This window comes from Poecile atricapillus, chromosome 4 (genome assembly GCF_030490865.1).
Source record: "Poecile atricapillus isolate bPoeAtr1 chromosome 4, bPoeAtr1.hap1, whole genome shotgun sequence".
Classification (NCBI taxonomy): domain Eukaryota; kingdom Metazoa; phylum Chordata; class Aves; order Passeriformes; family Paridae; genus Poecile; species Poecile atricapillus.
This window is the reverse complement of record NC_081252.1, coordinates 50,138,060-50,155,946: the sequence shown is the minus strand read 5'-3', so window position 1 is coordinate 50,155,946 and position 17,887 is coordinate 50,138,060. Positions and strand designations below refer to the sequence as shown.

General features: G+C 43.2%; 1 protein-coding gene across 1 annotated transcript; it reads left to right on the top strand.

Moving 5' to 3' along the window:
* Positions 1–13,508: 13,508 nt before the first annotated feature.
* On the top strand, positions 13,509–17,350 carry RASL11B (RAS like family 11 member B). Its single transcript, XM_058837908.1, has 4 exons — positions 13,509–13,689; positions 13,778–13,834; positions 14,849–14,925; positions 15,762–17,350. The coding sequence occupies exons 1-4, from the start codon at positions 13,566–13,568 to the stop codon at positions 16,227–16,229; spliced, it is 726 nt and encodes a 241-aa protein (XP_058693891.1). The 5' UTR covers positions 13,509–13,565; the 3' UTR covers positions 16,230–17,350.
* Positions 17,351–17,887: the final 537 nt, after the last annotated feature.

The window sequence follows — 17,887 nt, the reverse complement described above, 5'->3', positions numbered from 1 at the left end:
CCACCTGCATGAGAAGCTCCAGGGAAGGTCTGGACAGTTGCCACAGTGCATATTGACCCATTATAATAATACAGGTTGCTTTAGGCTGGTGTCCAGTTTGTGCTCTAGTGAGAGATAGAACATTACATTTATCAACAGGACAGCAGCCCCTACTTGTCCAGCTTGAAATATGAAAGAATCATTGGTTTGCCTCTGCTCAAATGGGTTATGGCATTCTAGCAACAGTCACTGTTGCTACAGAAAACTTTTATTTTTCAAGAGATTCATATTAATCATTCTTACAGCTGGAATGGATGTATACAGCTCCTAAAGTCCTTTTACCATTCAGAGTTAATAAATGCCAATGAAGACTTCTGTATTTCATTAAATAACAACTACAGTTTTTAGTTGTTTCTTTGTTTGTTTGTTTGTTTCTCTGAATATTTAGTGCTGTAAAGCATTAGCTGAAAATATATAAAGTCTTCTGGAGCCAATGCCTCATTCCTTCAGCTGAATGTTGCAATAGTGGATGACACAGAGAAGCACTTTCTTGAGTGTTCTCTTTCTCTCTCTGGCCCTCTGAATCTTGTTTCTTGCTGTGCTATCACTCTGTTTTGAGAGAAGAGGCAAGGAATGCCCTTTCTCCATAGAAGTATCCAGTCCAGTGGCTGGAGTCCTGGAAAGGAGCAAGATATGTCTTTGACTCAGGCTGAGGAGAACTCTGAATGTAGGTCTTCTTTCTGGATGAGCACTGCAGCCTCTTGTCTGTCACGGGCAGTCATAGGCATTCTCCATCATTCTGATCTCTGAAGAGAAAAGAGTGAGCTGAAGATCTGCACTGAAAGAACTGATCTGTGTCTCTGAGCATCATTATCCCCAAGTGTCTTCGTAAAGCTGGGTCTAAAAAAACTTCACGGTATCAGTGTTTACACAACCACGATCATCATGTGACCCTTTAGACATAAGGAATGGACTGGCTTTGTATCCTTCCTACTAACTCTGTCTGACAGCAGAGTCCCTGTGAAGCTCTGCTGGGCCACAAAAAGTCCTGTGGATGTCCTCCTGAAGCTGATTTGGCCATCCCTCAGGAGAGGATGACCACCACTGACAACAGGGCAGGCAAAGCCTCCAGACTTTTTGCCTCATCCTTGATTTAGCTGTTGGCAGGTGGCTCTGCCAACTTGCCAAATAGATAAAAGTTAATCCTTCCTAGGGAGTCATGGGACTTCACTCCCAGAAAGCTGCTCCAACTTTCATCCTTAGCCAGCACAGCCTGGCCTCACTTGCACTCTGAAAACACCTGCACTTTTTTTTTTTTGCAAGCCACCATTTTATTAAGGATTTTACACTTTGACAGTGCTTTTTATCTACCTACCTTTGCGTACTTGATGGTGATGTGTAAGATTATTGCCTCATTCTAGAGATGTGGAAAATGGAAAACCAGGCAATTCAGCTTGCTTTTGATATAATTCAGAGCAGCTAACGTCTAGGTGAATGTTTCAATATTTCTGGCCAGTGGGAGAGGCCAGAAATATAGTTAGATAAAGAGCAGAGGATGTTTTAGAAATGCACATTTTGTGGCTACAATTAATACACCCCATAATATCTGTCAGCAGACTTAGAGAGTGGGAAGGAAGAAGAAAGGAGAAGGGGAACCATCTTGGCTTTCTTGAAAACAAAGAAATGCTGTCTTGAATTTTCTGCAATTAGGAAATCACCTACATGTACCTTTTTTTTTCCCTAATATTGTTTTTGTGCACAGCATATCTCCTCTTGTTAAAGCTGATTGAATACTAGGGATTCCAAGAAGGAAGGATATAGAAAGGCACTAGCAGGAGGCCTAAGAAACCTCCCGGGGCAATAGTGCTGATTCAAGAAGTCATATGTTTCTTGTATCAGTGGTCTTGTTTGGGGTTTCTTTGGAGACCTACACTAATCTTACTCTGTCTCTCTAAAGAAAAGCATGCACCACAAAATCTTAGCCCGCTAGTACTTGTCACAGCACATATTGCTTCCATTTGTCTCCCTGAAAGATACTGTGTTTCTTTACCCACAGTTTTTCTTCTCTGTGGGCTGAGGTATGTCTGAGCTTGGAGGAGCTTGCCTTAGCTGTGACTATGCTGTGTGCCATCTGGGTCTGCTCTTTCCTCACAAAGGGCTGCAAGGCAGGACATGTCAGCTGAATTTGGCAGGCGAACAAAAGCCATTTGGATACTATAAGAAAAACAACTGCTCCACGGTTTGGAAGATCCTGCTGGATCACATGGTGAATCAGAGCGTCCCTTACTGTTTCACAACAGCTCTGCTCCTAAGAGCACAGACTTCCAGTAAGGCCAAAAACAAGCCTTGTGGAGTATGGATTTTCATTTTGTAATAACAGCTCCATTTTCTAGACATGAAGTACATGTCCTCCAGGAATATGTGATGAGATGTAAATTGTACATATTCTGTATTCAGCCTCTTTGCCTATGCTGGCAGCCTCTCCTCGGGAGCCCCAACAGCCCTGCACACCATCATGCTTCAGTTTCCTCATACACCCCCCAACAAATCCATCCTTGAAGCCACAAGTTTCACCTACAATCCACCAGCAGTATCTTACATGATCTTTATGGCAATCAGCCAGGGTAAAATATGAGCACAGATGTTGAGGGGATAAAAAAAACTCAGAAAAGAAAACCTTGTGAGAGTGAACAGACTAACTTGCCATGAGAGACAGGGCTTCCTGACCTCAGCCCCAGGCCATTCATCTCACTTACAGCACCGCTGCCATGTGCCAGTGCCCGTGCCACTGGTAAGAAAACCACAAGCAGATGAGAACCCCAAAGGGGAGCTGCCTCTGCTTTCCTCTTGGCACCACTGGGATGGCAGCCATCTGCTGTCTGGGGTGTCCTATCAGCACTGCTGGAGGATGGGGGAAGCTCTGGCTTCTTGCCCAGCAAGCTCTCAGGTGTGAGGGTGGCCTGGCACCGAAGCCTGCAGAACACCGCCAATACAGGGGCTGTGCTTTCGGCTCAAAACACCAAAAGACTGCTGAAGGCATAGGGTGGGAGCCAGCAGACAAGCACAAGGGCTGGGCTCAGCATATGACTTTGTATGGGACACAGATGGTGGTGAGCAAAGGCAGGGGAGTTTGGTTTGGCTTGGCCTGGTGTTAGACTAGGTGACAGGAAGATGGAGCAAGCAGACTGGGACATGCTTCATCCTGAGGTGTGACCAGAGACAGACTCCTGATCACTGCTCTTCAAGGTGTTGGCCATCTCTTTATGATACCTACTGCTGTCAGTGGTGGCTCTCAAGTTAACTTTGGGCACCTCAGGTCTAGGAGGGCACTCACACCCTGAAGAGCCTGAGGCAAGGCCACCGAGCTCCAGAATCCCATGTGATGTCAGTAAGTTTCTGATCTGGCCGTGGACAGAGACTGGGCTGAACTACAGGTTTTTTACTTCTTCTGCTCATGGCAACAGCTACTCTGTTTTCTGAAGCAAATGAATCCTGTTTGTGTTTCCCTCTGCTGCTTGGATGGCAGGAGCCCCTAGCTGCTGGCAGGCCAGCAGGTGAGGCTGGCAGCAGGCTCATCTCTCAGTCCATAGATGCTGTTGCACATCATTGCTGTTGTTTTTGGTGACTGCCAGAGTGCCAAGGATGTAATGGCTGAAATAACTACCTGCAAAAAGCAGGTCTGTGTGGCTCCGTTTAAGAAACCTATGTGTCATGGGCTACAAAACTTTACAGTGTGAATGAACTCTTCCCACAGCCCCACTTTCCATATCCAGCCTGCCCACCGTGTCTTTCTCTTTTCCCATCACAAGTGCGGGCTGTGATTCACTTCTTTGCAGAATGTGTTGTCCATTCTCTACTTGTTGGATGCTTCTTTTATCATGTTCAAAGGATTTTTCCCTGACAATATGTTGGGCAATTTTTGAAGTGCTAGTGGAGCTATAGGTCTGAAAGACAAACCAAAATTCATATAATTTGTCTCTGCATTTTATTTAAAATGATAAGAGATGACAAATAAAATATTCTCACTTAGTACTAACTAAAAGACAGCCTGTCCTAATGTGAGGAAAAATTGTAAGCTAAATTGGTGTAGATGAGATGCTGTACAGCTTGCAGAAAGTCTTGGAAAAAAGGTTTCTTTCTGTAAATTCAATCTTATTATAACTTTTAACAAAGTTTTCCACTTCTACAAAAAATTTAGTAGTCAAAGAAAATGGGACATATATTAATAAATATAGATGTTTATTTAGAAAATACTGTATGAGTAGAGTTTGAGAAAATTATGCTTTATTTTAACAGTTGTTCTGTTTTTTTTTCCCTGGAGTATTTTTACTGAGCATTGACTTTTTTTTGGGGAATTTTTATTTCAGAGTTTACATTACAAACTCTCCCAGATCAGTAATAATGTAGTTGTACTGCTTGCTGAGAGGACAGAAGAATGAACTGCAACTTCAGTTTTTTCATAGTTGATTCATAGACCAAAAGAGAATGAATCTTCTATGTACCACTGCCTCCTGGTATTTTGAAAGAATACATACTTTGAAACAGCTGAGATTGCAGTTAATGTTCAAATACAAGTGAAAAACATTCTAGTTACATGTTAATGTTTTATTCATTGCTCTATGTAATATTAATGCAAAATACTTCCACTTCTCAGCTAGAAATCCTATTATCAGTTTGTGAAGTTTCAGTTATTTCAGATATCAAGACATTGGAGAATGTGGGATTTTAAGCCATGAGTCAGCTGTTACCTACATCTATAGCTAAGTAGTATGGCTGGAATAACACTATTTGGCTGGTTTTCCTAATTATTTGTGTGCAAACCCAATTCCCTTTACACACCCGTGGGAATAAGGAAAGATGCTGACAATAACTACTGGGGAGAATTACTATTTGTAGTTAGACTTGCAGATACAGTGATCCTTTGTCTAGGATGCAGTAAAAACCAATATGTATCAAATTTCAGCATCACCTAATTTTCCAGTAGTTGATTCTAATTGGAACTGCTCTTAAGCCTGACTCATTACACTATTCTTTTCTATTGCTCTTAGCAAGCATACAGCTTGCTTTACAGCTAGCTTGATGCTGACTCTTTGTATTCTTCTCAGCAACTTGAAATAATGTCTCGAGTCACAAGTCTGTCTTGGCCAGAATTCCTTTTCAATATAAAAGAAAAAAATCTGTTTTACAAACACAACTGTGAAAAAGCATAAGTCTTCCCAGACTCTCTAGATACATTTTTTTTTTCCCAGCTTCAGACTATGGGAATGCACTCTGTAGTCTGTAATTCTATTCCCATACAATGAAAATTAATGTAAACTTTCATTTATATCAACCGTGGAATTAAACTTCTAGGAAAACACATACAGCATTAGTTGTACAGTGGAATATAATGAGGCATTTTCTTACATACTCAGATAAAGGGATAAAGGGTACTTTGCATTTCAATGCATCTTCATCTTAAATTTAAAGTGCAGTATTTCAGGTTGACACTTATGGAGACTTTAGCTCCAATCCTCCCTTTGCCAGTTAATATGTGAAGGCAGAGGAATCCTGAGGTCGGCAAAGCCCACTGGTAGCTAAGCTGTCCTGAAGCCACTGCTCTGCAACCTGCTCCAAGCACAGGAAAATGTCCCTGAGGCAAAGAGCACAGACTTGTCATGGGGTGTCATCAGGAGCAGTACTGAAATGAGGATAACCCACTGGATCTCTTGATTGTTTATGTTGTACTGCAGAGACTTGATGTTTTGTAACAACAAAACCAAGCCCAGTCCTACTTCCTAAATGGTGGCTTGTCTGCTGCTGAGAGCCCTGGAGGAGCCCAGTCGCTTGCTGGCATGGGTAAGGCTGCCATCAGACCGAGCCACCTGTCCTGTCTGGACAGGGGGAAATTGCTGTGGTGTATTTGCAGCCTTTCTGTGGCCATCCCACAACAGTGACTCCATGGAAACCAGAAATTAAGGAAAACCCACATTAAACCAACAGATCCAGATGGAAATCCCTCTGCATTTAGCCAGCTGGTTTGTTCTCTGGGCCTCATACTCTCCACAAAACTTCCTGCCCTGGCATGCACCCAGGAGAGAGATCTTTCTCAGAGGTGCTAGTTTAAGCCCAGTTTTTTTTCACATCTTCAGCTGTGTACAACAAGAATTAGTAGTGGCAGGATTTATTTTGGATGGTGTGAACAAGAAACTTCCTCTCAGGCTGTAGTTCAACCTGGTTTGAATGACAAATATTTCCTAGGCAGCTGGATAAACCTCCCCCCAAGCTGTGGTGTGTAAGGGCATGGGGTACCCAGGCACAGCCTGTCTGTGGATCTTACCTCTCCAGCTTCTGGCCAGAAGTCAGACAATAAGATGGTCTCTGTTAGCATTTTTCTTTCTCATTTGGTGGAGATTTCTGTGATTTATTCAGAGGGAAACATGACCAATGTATTCATACATTGAGACTTTTTACATCTGTTTGTTTCTGAGAAATCAGTGAGACCTAATTAAAGGTAAGTTGTAGTTCAGCCACAGAAACATGTCTCCAGGCTATTCTGGGAAAACAAGACTATTTCTTTTCAGAGTTCCTGAATATTTTGGTCAGAAGGCAAAGACCTTCTTTGTGTAGCTTAAGAAACACATAGAAATATTTTCCTTTATCTGTCACTGATGCTTTTCTTCCTTCCTATTTATCAATATGGCACTATACCTGGACATGTGCAATTGCATGTGCTGCAGCAGCGGTGTGCCCTTCGACTCAGCCAGCCATGCCATCGCTCTGCAGGCTGCTGGGGGAGGCTGTGCCAGGGTGAAAGGAGGGGAAAAGCTGAGGGGACCAGGGCCCCATTTCCTTCCTCGCCTGGGGACCCATTCCAGCCATTCCACGCCACAGCACTGCAGGTAGCATGGGGCAAATAACTCCGGGCTCCGAGCAAGAAAGCAAATACAAAAATGACCATGAAAATTGCCCAACCGGTTAAATCTGGTTCCAGCCGGGAACTGAAGTTCTACCTTGAAACACTTAAATCCCATTTGGACGGCATAGATTTACATTCCAGATGAGGAATTAATGGCTTTTGCACAATATCCTCAGCAGAGATGCCCCAGCATACCAACCTCTGTGTTTTCGGTAGATGGAATTTGTAATTCCTCCAGGAGCTGCATTCTTCCAAGTGTTACTTCTATTTTTGGACCAACTACTTGCTTTATTTAGGGGAAAAAAAGGAAACCAAAAACCTGTGCTCTTGTCAAACTGTAGATGTTGTATGAGTCATCTATATAATAACACTAAACCATACTTCTGTGTTGTGGTGCAGTTCGTCATCATCACAAAGGGGTTTATAGAAAACAAACATAATTGACAGTCTGCTCTTAAGCTTCCTGTGTTTAATCCTTGTGCCTATTTAGCCAGCTGAACAGTGTACAGTTGAAAAATGGATTGTTATTAAAATGTTGGGTGTTGCAGTAGCTGCAAAGTCTCATTTTTTTTGGCTAATAAAAATGAATGCCATTCCTCTGACAATTTTTGGCTGCTTATCTGTAGTCATCTGCCTGCATAGTAATTGTGTGAATGTTAATGACGATCCTGAAACTTTGATGAATAAAATGTTTTTAACGCTGTTAAGACTGCCTTGTAGACAGCAAAGCCTGCTCATTCAAATGCTTTAAAACACATCCTTTGCTATGTACCACCAGTGGTTTTGAGCCTCGAGCATAACAGAATATAGAAATTTATGATACAGAAACACAGTGAAGCAGAATATAACCCATTTCCTGTAGTCTGCATGCCTATATAGCTTGTTAGTAATGTTTCCCAAGTGGGAATCATTTACCTTCCAGTTTTCCCTGTTACCTTTTCATTGTTTATCTAGTTTGGATATTGACAAAATGTTTTGAATCACCTGGTTCCTTATGGAAATCTCGATAATTTCAGGTTTTTTAGGAAACCGTTACAAATAGTTAACAGCAATTGCATTTGTAAAATGGTAAGCAGATCCATTTCCTACTGAAAGGCAAGATGAATAAAGAACCTGTAACTTTTAGGCATTTAAGTCTGCAAAACCCACTCATAAGGAAAACCCTCTGATGAGCCGCTCCTCGCTCTAAGGAGCTCTGCTTTCCTCCGTGATCCCTCTCGTGAGCTGGCAGCAGGTTATCATTTCCTCTCACAGGCACCATTTCCTAGGCTAAGGAAGTCTGTCCTTCCTCCTCTCCTCTTGTAAAACTGTCTTTCCCTCCCTGATTGCCCTCACAGCCCCTTGCTGCACCCCTTAGACCTGGAAGACCTGAGCCTGGTACTGCTGGGGAGCTCCCACCCATCCCGTCACCCTTTCCTGCCAGGTGCTTGCCCTAACAGGATCTACTGCCATGCTTGCTGCCTACATATTCCGGTTGTCCCGTTTCTCCTTGGTTTTAGGGAAGCCCTTGGCCCCAGGCTGTGGCGTTTACAGAAGAAGGCTCAGAGATGTGGCCTGGCATGTAGGCAGAGATGTGGTTCTCTCAGCCCTCCTGCCCAAGTTGTTCCAGTGTCCTGAGGGATTTGATGTTCATTCAGGTAGAGAGAGAAGGACTCCTTCCGTGTTTCAACTGCTCATCTCAGAAACTTCAGGGCTGCAGTCTCTGCTTCAATGAAGTGTGCTTATGGGACTTTGCCACAGAGTACTTGGGTGTATAAAGTATTGAGGTGTTTCAAGATGAGGTAGCAACTGGAAAGAGTTGGAGTGGCAGGTACATGCTGGGCTGAGGCAGCCTAGTTCATTTGGAGTTTGACTTTTTCTCGTGCATCTTTGCCATACGCCATGGTAAGCCTATGAAAGAGTTAGTAATTCCTGTACAATGGGAATGCTTCCTGTGTTGCAGCATGGGCTGATTAATTGAGGATTTAAAAGAAATGCAGAATAACATCCAGATCTTCAAGTATATTTAGGTCCTCTGTTCCAATAGGTAAATAGAAGACAGACTGCCAGTATGACAGGAGACAGTGTAATGGTAGGACATTATGCAATTAAGGCTCTAATAAAATGCATATGCCTGTGGGAGGATGAGTTAAGGTTGCCCAGGCAATCTTATTTCTGGCATTATCTATATTTTCTGCAATTGACTTTGCAACCTACACATTCTCACATCATAATTTTCTGTTGTAGTATGTACCTGTGACTTGAATTTACATCTTTCTTGCTAAAGAAGTTATATTAGAAATGTAGCTTTCAGTATCTTACAACTTCAGCACAAGGCCAGCTCAAGCCATGTTCAGTGATGCCATCCTGGCTGAAACCCTGAGCAGGGCAGCACATGAGCACCCAGGGCAACTCACCAGCTGAACAGTTGCTGCATGCCCAGGTGTGCCAGCTGAAATTTGGGGAGATGGTAATCAAAACACTGCCTTTCCTCTCTGCAGTTTTGGGGATGCAACTTCTGGGTGACAACTCCACAAACTTAAAGGGTCTGCAGATGTTAGACTTGAAGAATGGATATGAAACAAACTCTTCATGTACTTAGCAACTGAGAGAAACTGTGCCAGCCCCAGAATTCCTCTGCCAGTGTCAGCATAATCCTACAGTTGGCCGGGCACAGCAGGATTTGCCACTGACCTTCCCTAGTGCAACCCAGGCATTAGCCCCTTGATGAACTGACTCTGTTGTAACATCAGGTGAGATTGTGGGAGGTTGCTAATGTGACTTTAATCCCATAGTTTTTAGAAGGCTTAATACAGATCCTGAGGCATTCTTAAAATGGCAAACAAAAATTTTGCTATGTTCTCTCATATACATTTTTGAATGAAGTATTAGAGATTGTATTAATTCAAGACATTTTGCCATTGGGGCTTTCCCCCGCTACTTTTCAGATCAAACCAGCACTCTGTGTGCAGAACAACTGCTTGTACTGTGGAGGCACAAACCAGCACAAAAAAATACTGACAGCAGATGGGCAGGCCTGAATGAAAAACAAAACCTTTGAGCTTTTCACTTCTTGGATTAGAGTTTGGTACCATTACATAAAGAGGAAATGGGAAAAAAAATGCAAGCTTAAAAGAAGATAAAATCTGATTAAAATGCAGACTAATATAATTGCAGAACATTACTAAGGCTTTCTTGTGGAGAGAGAAAAATGTCTGCTATTGTGCTGCTATAGAAACCACACAGGGCCTGTGAGTAGGTGAGAGTGCATAGAGCATGTCGTTCCCTCTCTCCCGCCTTTCTCTGCCTTGGAATGAAGATCATATCTTGCTCTGTAAGCTTGGCTTTTGCTGGCCAGGAGCTCTCTCCCAGTACAGAGAGAAGCTGCTTTCCGCTTATGTAGTTTCTTTTAATATCTCTGCTCCCTCCCTCTTTTGTTTTGCTCTTGGAAGGTGGTGCAGGGCTGTGTTGGAGGAGGGATAAACTCCAGTCTTAGGCTGTTCACAGGGGCAGGTTCGCTCGGCTTTAAAAGCTGGGAGCATGGAACACGTGTTGTGCCATGGAAAGGGAGCTTTCTTGTATTTACTCTTATAAAGCCACAGAAAGATCTCACAGTGCTTTGGGAAGTAAATGCTCAACTGGACTGAGCAGCCCTTGACCATGTTTCTGCACGCTGTGTCCACAGCACTTGTTTCTCTGAGGAACTGAGTCAGAACTACCAAAGCACTAGGTAACAAAGGGAGGTTTATTCCCTGGCTGTTGATGGAAGTGTCTTTATAGAAAGTGTAAAACCACATACAAACATACCCTCTGTCCAGTACCATAAAATAAGCCATAGGAATGTGTCCCTGAACTGTGGAATTGTATTCCCACCAGCTCTGCCCCATGACCATCTGAGCTAAGGGCTCATCTCTGACAGCAGTAATTTCTGTCTGAAAGGACAATATAAGAAATTTTATATTAAAAAGACTGATGGATGGGAAAGGCTGTCCACACCACATTAGAATACTTTCTAGTCCACAATGCTTAAGAAATTTGTGCAAAATTTGAGAAGATTATTTACTGCAGCTAATGAATTCTAAGGTACCATAAAGTACTGAAAAATACATCGCCTCCTTATTTATAAGTGCATCCTTTTTATTACAGATGTAATTTTAGTTTTTATTCCACTGCCTTCCTACAGAAATTGACTCAGTGACTCAAATATGCATTTTAAAAGAATATCTTTTGTATCTCAGTTTTTCCAGAAATTCCACCTTTCAATCTGGTTGATTGTTTTGCTTTTGGTATTTTGAGACAGAGGAAGAAGATTCTATTCTCCAGTTATTTTAGCACTTTCATCCAGCCCCTAATTAATCATCTCCTTTATAAAACCAGTTTACTGAGGCATTGTCTCATTTTCATCATCCTTTCCCGTTTCTCTTTTTTGTGGTTTTTACTGCATCTCTTCATGTGTTGGAGATACCACGTCTGTATGCATTGTTATATGTTAGCATATTTATTTATGGAATGATGTTAGAATACTCTCAATAGGCTTTTAGAAGAGATCATTGAATCTCATTACCACTAAAGTCAATCACACCACATATTTTCTTCTATAAAATCCACCAGCTCAATTTTATGGAAATTAGGCTTGATTTTGCTCCTTCCACTCTTGTTAGAGAACTGTTCTGGTGTTTTGCTACTCTGAATCAGTTTATACCCAATTATGCTGACATTGGCCCTCAGTTTTAACTTTCCTGGCTTGTCCATTTCCTAAGCCCCACTTTTGTATATTTTATTTTGTCTCAGCTATTGAACTGTTCTTACCTGATCCATGAGCTTTGCTTTCTCTCTGATTCTCCTTCCAAGAGAGGCAGGCAGTGGGGAGTAAGCAAGCAGCTGTGTGGTGCTTAGTTGCTGACTGGGGTAAAACCTTGACAAACACTGATTTTCTCTTGACTGGCTGACAGAATCACACACTGTACTGCAGATCTTTTCTGAAATTACATATCTGACATTGCTGGGTTTACACTTCCCTTTTTAAACAGCTCCTACTCATCTCAAGATTAACTAGTCTCTCTTATCCAAATGCTGATCTTATAACCAGTGGAAGAAATTTTTTTATTAATCTCTGCATGTCATTAATGGTATTGAATTTAATTATATTTTCATTAAACCTGTTCTAAGAGACATGCAGCTTGTCCAATATACTAACTACTCCCAGCTCTGTCAACAGCAGATTTCATTAGCCTGCTTGTGTTCTTGATGACACCATTGTGATGAAAACATGAAGGATGACAGGAGCATTGATGAATCACACAGAGCACTTTCCTTCAGTCTGACACTTCCCATATAAAACACCCCTCTGTCATTGTCTCCTGATTCATATGCTCTTCTACTTCAACAGCTGTTTCCTGTCCGGACAGTATCAGCTATTATTAATCCCAAATAGACTACATCTACCCCATTTCATTTCTTGAAGAGAAGGGGAAACAGAGAAAGATATCCTGCTGAAGCAACATCTCATTTAATTGAACACTTTATTTTTATTCCATTTACTCTCATATCTTTAATTATTCTCTCCTTCAAAATTTGTCAGATTATTGTAAATTATTTCCCTCCCTTTCTCCAGTGCAAGTATTCCAGAATGACTTGCGTGCTAGAGTGAAAGTTTGTGCTCCTTTCACTCTCATCTCCACACACTTGGCCTGTTTGCACACTGGATGAGATCCTTTGTTTTCCCCCACTGTAGTAATTACCCATGACTTTCTTCCCATTACTCACCTTCCTTCTGCATCCATCTTTCATGCAATCATCTTTATTAAAACTAGAAGCAAAATGCTTCTTCGTTTTCTAAATATTGCCAGACTTCCTTCAATCTGTATGCCCTTCTCACCACATTACTGCATTGCTGTCCAGGACAATTGCCCTGTTTCTTTTTCCCCGGTTGAGGTAACTACTTCTAGCTGACATTATTTATCTTCTGCATTTCCTCATCGTGAAGACAAAACTTTCTTAGGAGAGTGATCCTCTTCACTTTCATCTTTAGGTTTTCTATTTCAAATAACCTTAGTTACCAAGACTCCAGATAATCTATGAAACCCTTTCCCTTTGCTCAGGGTACAATGTCCAGCTCATTTCTGCCGCACTGGCATAAAGAAATCCTCGTATTCAAGTCCTTGAGTCCTTCAGTCTTGTTGATTTATTTCTAACTGTGCCTCTTACTCTTTCCCCTTTTGACTTAGAATGCCTTCCTATAAATCTGTTTTACCCATCTATTTATCTTAAGCTGCACCTATGAAACAATTTCAGTCCGCCTGGTGGGATTTTGGGAGAAGACGGCGGCGCTGAGATCTTCGGAAACGCTCGATCCGTCGCCGTTAGGGTGCTGCGGGTGTTTGACTCCCGAAGAGCGGGGAGGTCACACACAGACACAGACTCCTCATTTCTGACATCCTTCCCCAGCCAGCCCACCCGAAGCGCGGGCTCCGCCGCGGTCCCCGCAGCCGCTCACCCTGCCCGGCCCGGGCGGAGCGCGGCTCGGGGCGTGGTTCGGGGCGTTTTTCGGGGCGTGTTTCGGAGCGCGTTTCGGGGCGTGTTTCGGGGCGCGGCGGGGCGGCGTTCGGGAGCTCTGAGTGGCCGCCAGGAGCCGGGGCGGGACGCGGGGGCGAGAAAAGGGCCGGGGGCGCGGTGGCGGCGGCAGCGGCGGGCGCGGGTCGCGGACGGGATGCGCCTGACGCAGAGCATGTGCACCATCGCCGAGTGCGCGCCCGGCGGCGACGGCCCCGCCACCGCTCGGCCCCGCCTCGTCAAGATCGCGGTGGTGGGGGGCAGCGGCGTGGGCAAGACAGGTGAGGGGGGCAGCGGCCGGGGCGAGGCGGGTGGGGGGCTGGCAGCGGCGGAGCGCGGCTAATGGTGCCTGTCTGTGCCTGCCCGCAGCGCTCGTGGTGCGGTTCCTCACACGGCGGTTCATCGGAGACTATGAGCGGAACGCAGGTAGGCGGGCGGCTCGGCTTCGCTCCCGCCGGGATGGGGACGGGCAGGGGGTGCCTGGGCTGCGGGGAGCGGGGTGTAAGCCCTGAGAGTGAGTGAGCACACGCCAGCGCCGAGCCGGGGCACAGGTGGGAAGGGAAGAGCTCGCTGCCCCCGGGACTGCGGGGCGCTCGGCAGGTGCTGCCAGCGACACGAAGGGCCGGGGTTCGGCGGCTGCTGGCTCCCTGAGAGCCGCCTCCCTCCCCGGTCTGCTCGCAGCTCGCGGGAAGGGGCACGCCGGACACAGCCACATGCGGTTTGTGGTCGCAGCAGCCCTAGAGATGGGTTGTACTGCAGGTCCCTGACAGAATTTGCTTTATGTGGTGAAAGTACCCCTTTTTTGAAGGAGCCTTTTAGCCAAAGCAAGAAAACATCCTGTAAAACAATCCTGTTGTATTGTTCTTTGCAAAGTGAGTGCCAGCAGCTACATAGCTGGGCAGGGCCAGTTTAGAGAGGAAAATGGAGAGGTGATGTTATGGATCTCATTCAATGAGTACAGTGTGGAGTCTAAACTAATGCCGATGTAAAACATACAGCCTTCTGTTGAGAAAATTACTTGAAAAAGCCAAACAAATGAAAAAAAAGAACACCAACCCAGAAAATTTTATAGGCCAGCCGACAGGGAGCTTCACTAAATTGTGGAAATACTAAATGACAAGAAAACTGCTTTTCTACGTAATGAAAGCTGGATATTTTGCACTCTTACCTTTATTATTCCAGGTAAAACGGTCTTTAAGAGAGATTAAGTTCCAAGTTGCCTTCCATTTAATGCCCAGCTCCAAAACAAGTCAATTCATGATTTAATCCAAGGTTTCTAGTAATATAGTAAATGCTGTTAACACCTAAAAAGCTTGTAACACTGGCTTCTTGCTTTGTGAGTGGTGATATGGCTTTCCCTACACAACTAATGGACAGCAAAAGCAACACTTGTCTGTAGAGTGATGACTGTACTTGTGAACCTGTTGGTGCTCTTGTCAGGTAATCTCTACAGCAGGCACATCCAGGTAGATGGAGAGATGTTGGCCATCCAAGTGCAAGATACTCCAGGAATTCAGGTGAGCTAGATGCAACCATGCTACCAGAGTAGCTCTAAATGTTTGTGTGTTTGCATCCCTTTGTGCAGCATCTTGCTATGGTCTTTCTGTAAATTATTTTGCTTCATTTCAGAGTTTGGTGTTTTGTGTGAGAGAGGTGGTAACTTGTGTTTTAACCAGTCAAGCTAGCTGTGTTGAGAGACTGTTTCAATGAATCATTTGTTCATTGGAGGCCCATTACTTTTGACTGGCTGAATTACTGAAGTGCCTCGTTCCTGTATATTGGGAACATTAGGCACAAACCCAGAAACAACTCAAACTGGTATATGTGAAATATAGTATATGAGAAAATAAATGTCGTGACTGCTACCCAACAAGCTTCATAAATGTGTATGACAAAGTGAAATCTGCTACATTGTGGCTGTGTTCATTAGTGTGTCACAAGTTAAAAGTTTTGAATGTATAGACCTGAGTAATGCTGGATTGTTGCCTTTTTGAACTGGGCAAAACTCCAGGTCTAAATGCTTCCAGCTCATATCTTTGCTTCCCCAGACTTACTGTCTAGCCAGTTAATTTCCCATTCTGTGGAACTACAAAGTCTTTCTCTGCATGCAGAACTACTCGGGTCAATTTTCCATTTGAGTACAGCAAACTCCAGTGTTAAATTCCAGCTTTTTGCAGCTGAATCAACATCTGCATTTATTCACTATGCTCAGATTAAGTTCATACTTACTATGTGAAATCCAAATATATGTCTGAAGCTGTAAAATGCTATTTGGCTTTACAGACTCTTGAAGACAGGTTCCTTTAATCTTATATGACTTCAGCTATCTAATTTGAGGCCATTCATTTTTCAGATCCATGAACACAGTCTGGATTGTAATGAGCAGCTGAACAGATGCATTCGCTGGGCAGATGCCCTGGTGATTGTCTTCTCCATCACTGACTATAAGAGCTTTGAACTACTCAGTCACCTCTACCATCATGTTCGACAGCTGCATCCAGGGAACATGGTCCCTGTCGTCATTGTGGCAAACAAAGCTGATCTCTTGCATATCAAAGAGGTGGAGCCTCAGCAGGGACTTCAGCTGGCCAATATGCTGGGCTGTACTTTCTATGAAGTATCTGTCAGTGAAAACTATAACAACGTCTTTAATGCCTTCCATCTCCTCTGTAAAGAAGTCAATAAACAACAAATAACCAGCACCCCTGAGAGGAGGAGAACCTCTCTTATTCCACGGCCAAAATCACCCAACATGCAGGATCTGAAGAGAAGGTTTAAGCAAGCTTTGTCTGCCAAAGTGAGGACTGTCACTTCTGTTTGATGGCACAGCCCTTGGTCTACCCAACAGTTAGCTTGAGATTGAAACCTGGGTTTTTTAACACTGGCACATGTAGAATCCAAGGCGTTGTGCAAGGAGGATGGTTTGACTAGCCTTTTAAATGGTAGAAGTCTTTAAGCAGTTGCTTAAAAAAGGAACAGTATCAGATTAGAAAAGGAGGAAACAAAAACCAACTAAAACCTCCTGAAAAGGTTCTAGGATGTGACTTGCTGAACAGGTATTTTAATTTGGAAAGTGAACTTTTCAGTAAATGAAACAATTTGCCGTTTCCCCAGCTGGACAGATTTGGCTTTCATATGTGCAGAAACAACCTTTTTGCTGTAACTCCACTTGAGCAGGGAAATGCCCTGAACTGCAGGTCCCTGTTCAGAAGTAACCACTTGAGTTTTGCTGTCACATGGATGAAGAACAGCATGATGCAACTGTTTAATTTTATTGCACAGTAGAACTGGGGTTTTTTTGTGTGTATTTCATAACAAATAAGCAAACATCAAACGGTTCTGTAAAAATAAGTGTAAAGTAAGTGGACAGGACTGAGCATCAAGACTGTAAACAATGGTCCTTTATTTTTTACTAGCCATGTTATTGCTGACAACTTGACCATAATCTTTGTATGCAAAGCTATTGTCCACAGGGTGTAAACATATCTAATTACAAACAACTCTTTTACTGTCTTAAAAAAGTACTATCCAGGCTAAATGATCCAACATGGAGCTTCTGAGGAATGTGTGTGGAGTGATAATCTATTACAGATGCCATTTTAAGACATCCTTTTTTCTCTCTCTCCTTTGTTCGGTAGGCACAAAAGAACAAAAGGTGTGAAGCATGGCTGGCTCCAGGCAATGAAGCTGATGGCTTGTTCTGAGCTGAGCCAGGCCCTCTTCGTTCTTAAACAAATGGCAGATTTATATAAATACTTAATTTTTTTAAAAATATTGAGCCAATGGAGTTTAGAGCCTAAGGGCCTTATACACATGCACTTTAAAAAGCCAGTCGTGCTTTTGTTTAACTGTAACTTATTTATTTTGTGTACAGTTACTCCTCCTAGGGAGTGGGCTTTTTGTTCTTACTGCCTGGTACAACATTAAATTTTTTGAATTGCATGTTTCCTTGTGTGTTCTTTGGGGGTGAGAAACAAGGAGTAACAACCACTGAAGTGTTGAGACAAAGTAATAACTTTAAGGTAGTTAACATACACTGCAGAAACAGCAAGGTGTCCTTTCCTGCCTATGCTGTTGCTTTATTAGCATAAACCACAGGGGTTTTGCTCTCACAAGTACTTTACAACTTCCTTTCAAGAAATTTTTTTAGGAGAGGAATTGAATAAGGCAAAGGCCTTTCAAATTAAAATGGGATTCTTCATTTCCACTTGTCAAAAATACTTTGGCCTTCAGTAAGAAAGGAATGGTGTGAGGTAGGTCAAAACCTGGAAAAACATGAATTCTAGGTGACTGCTGCTTTCTTTAAAAAAAAAAAAATATATATGTTTTGAGCTATATCATCATGAAGAACTTAATAAAATCACAAGTCCTCAACTACCTTTTTCATGTTTGAAGTAGCTTTACTAAAAGCCTTCCTGAGGAGGATGTTTGTGCTGGTACTGGGCTGGTGGCCATACAGGCTCACCTTGTTAGCACACA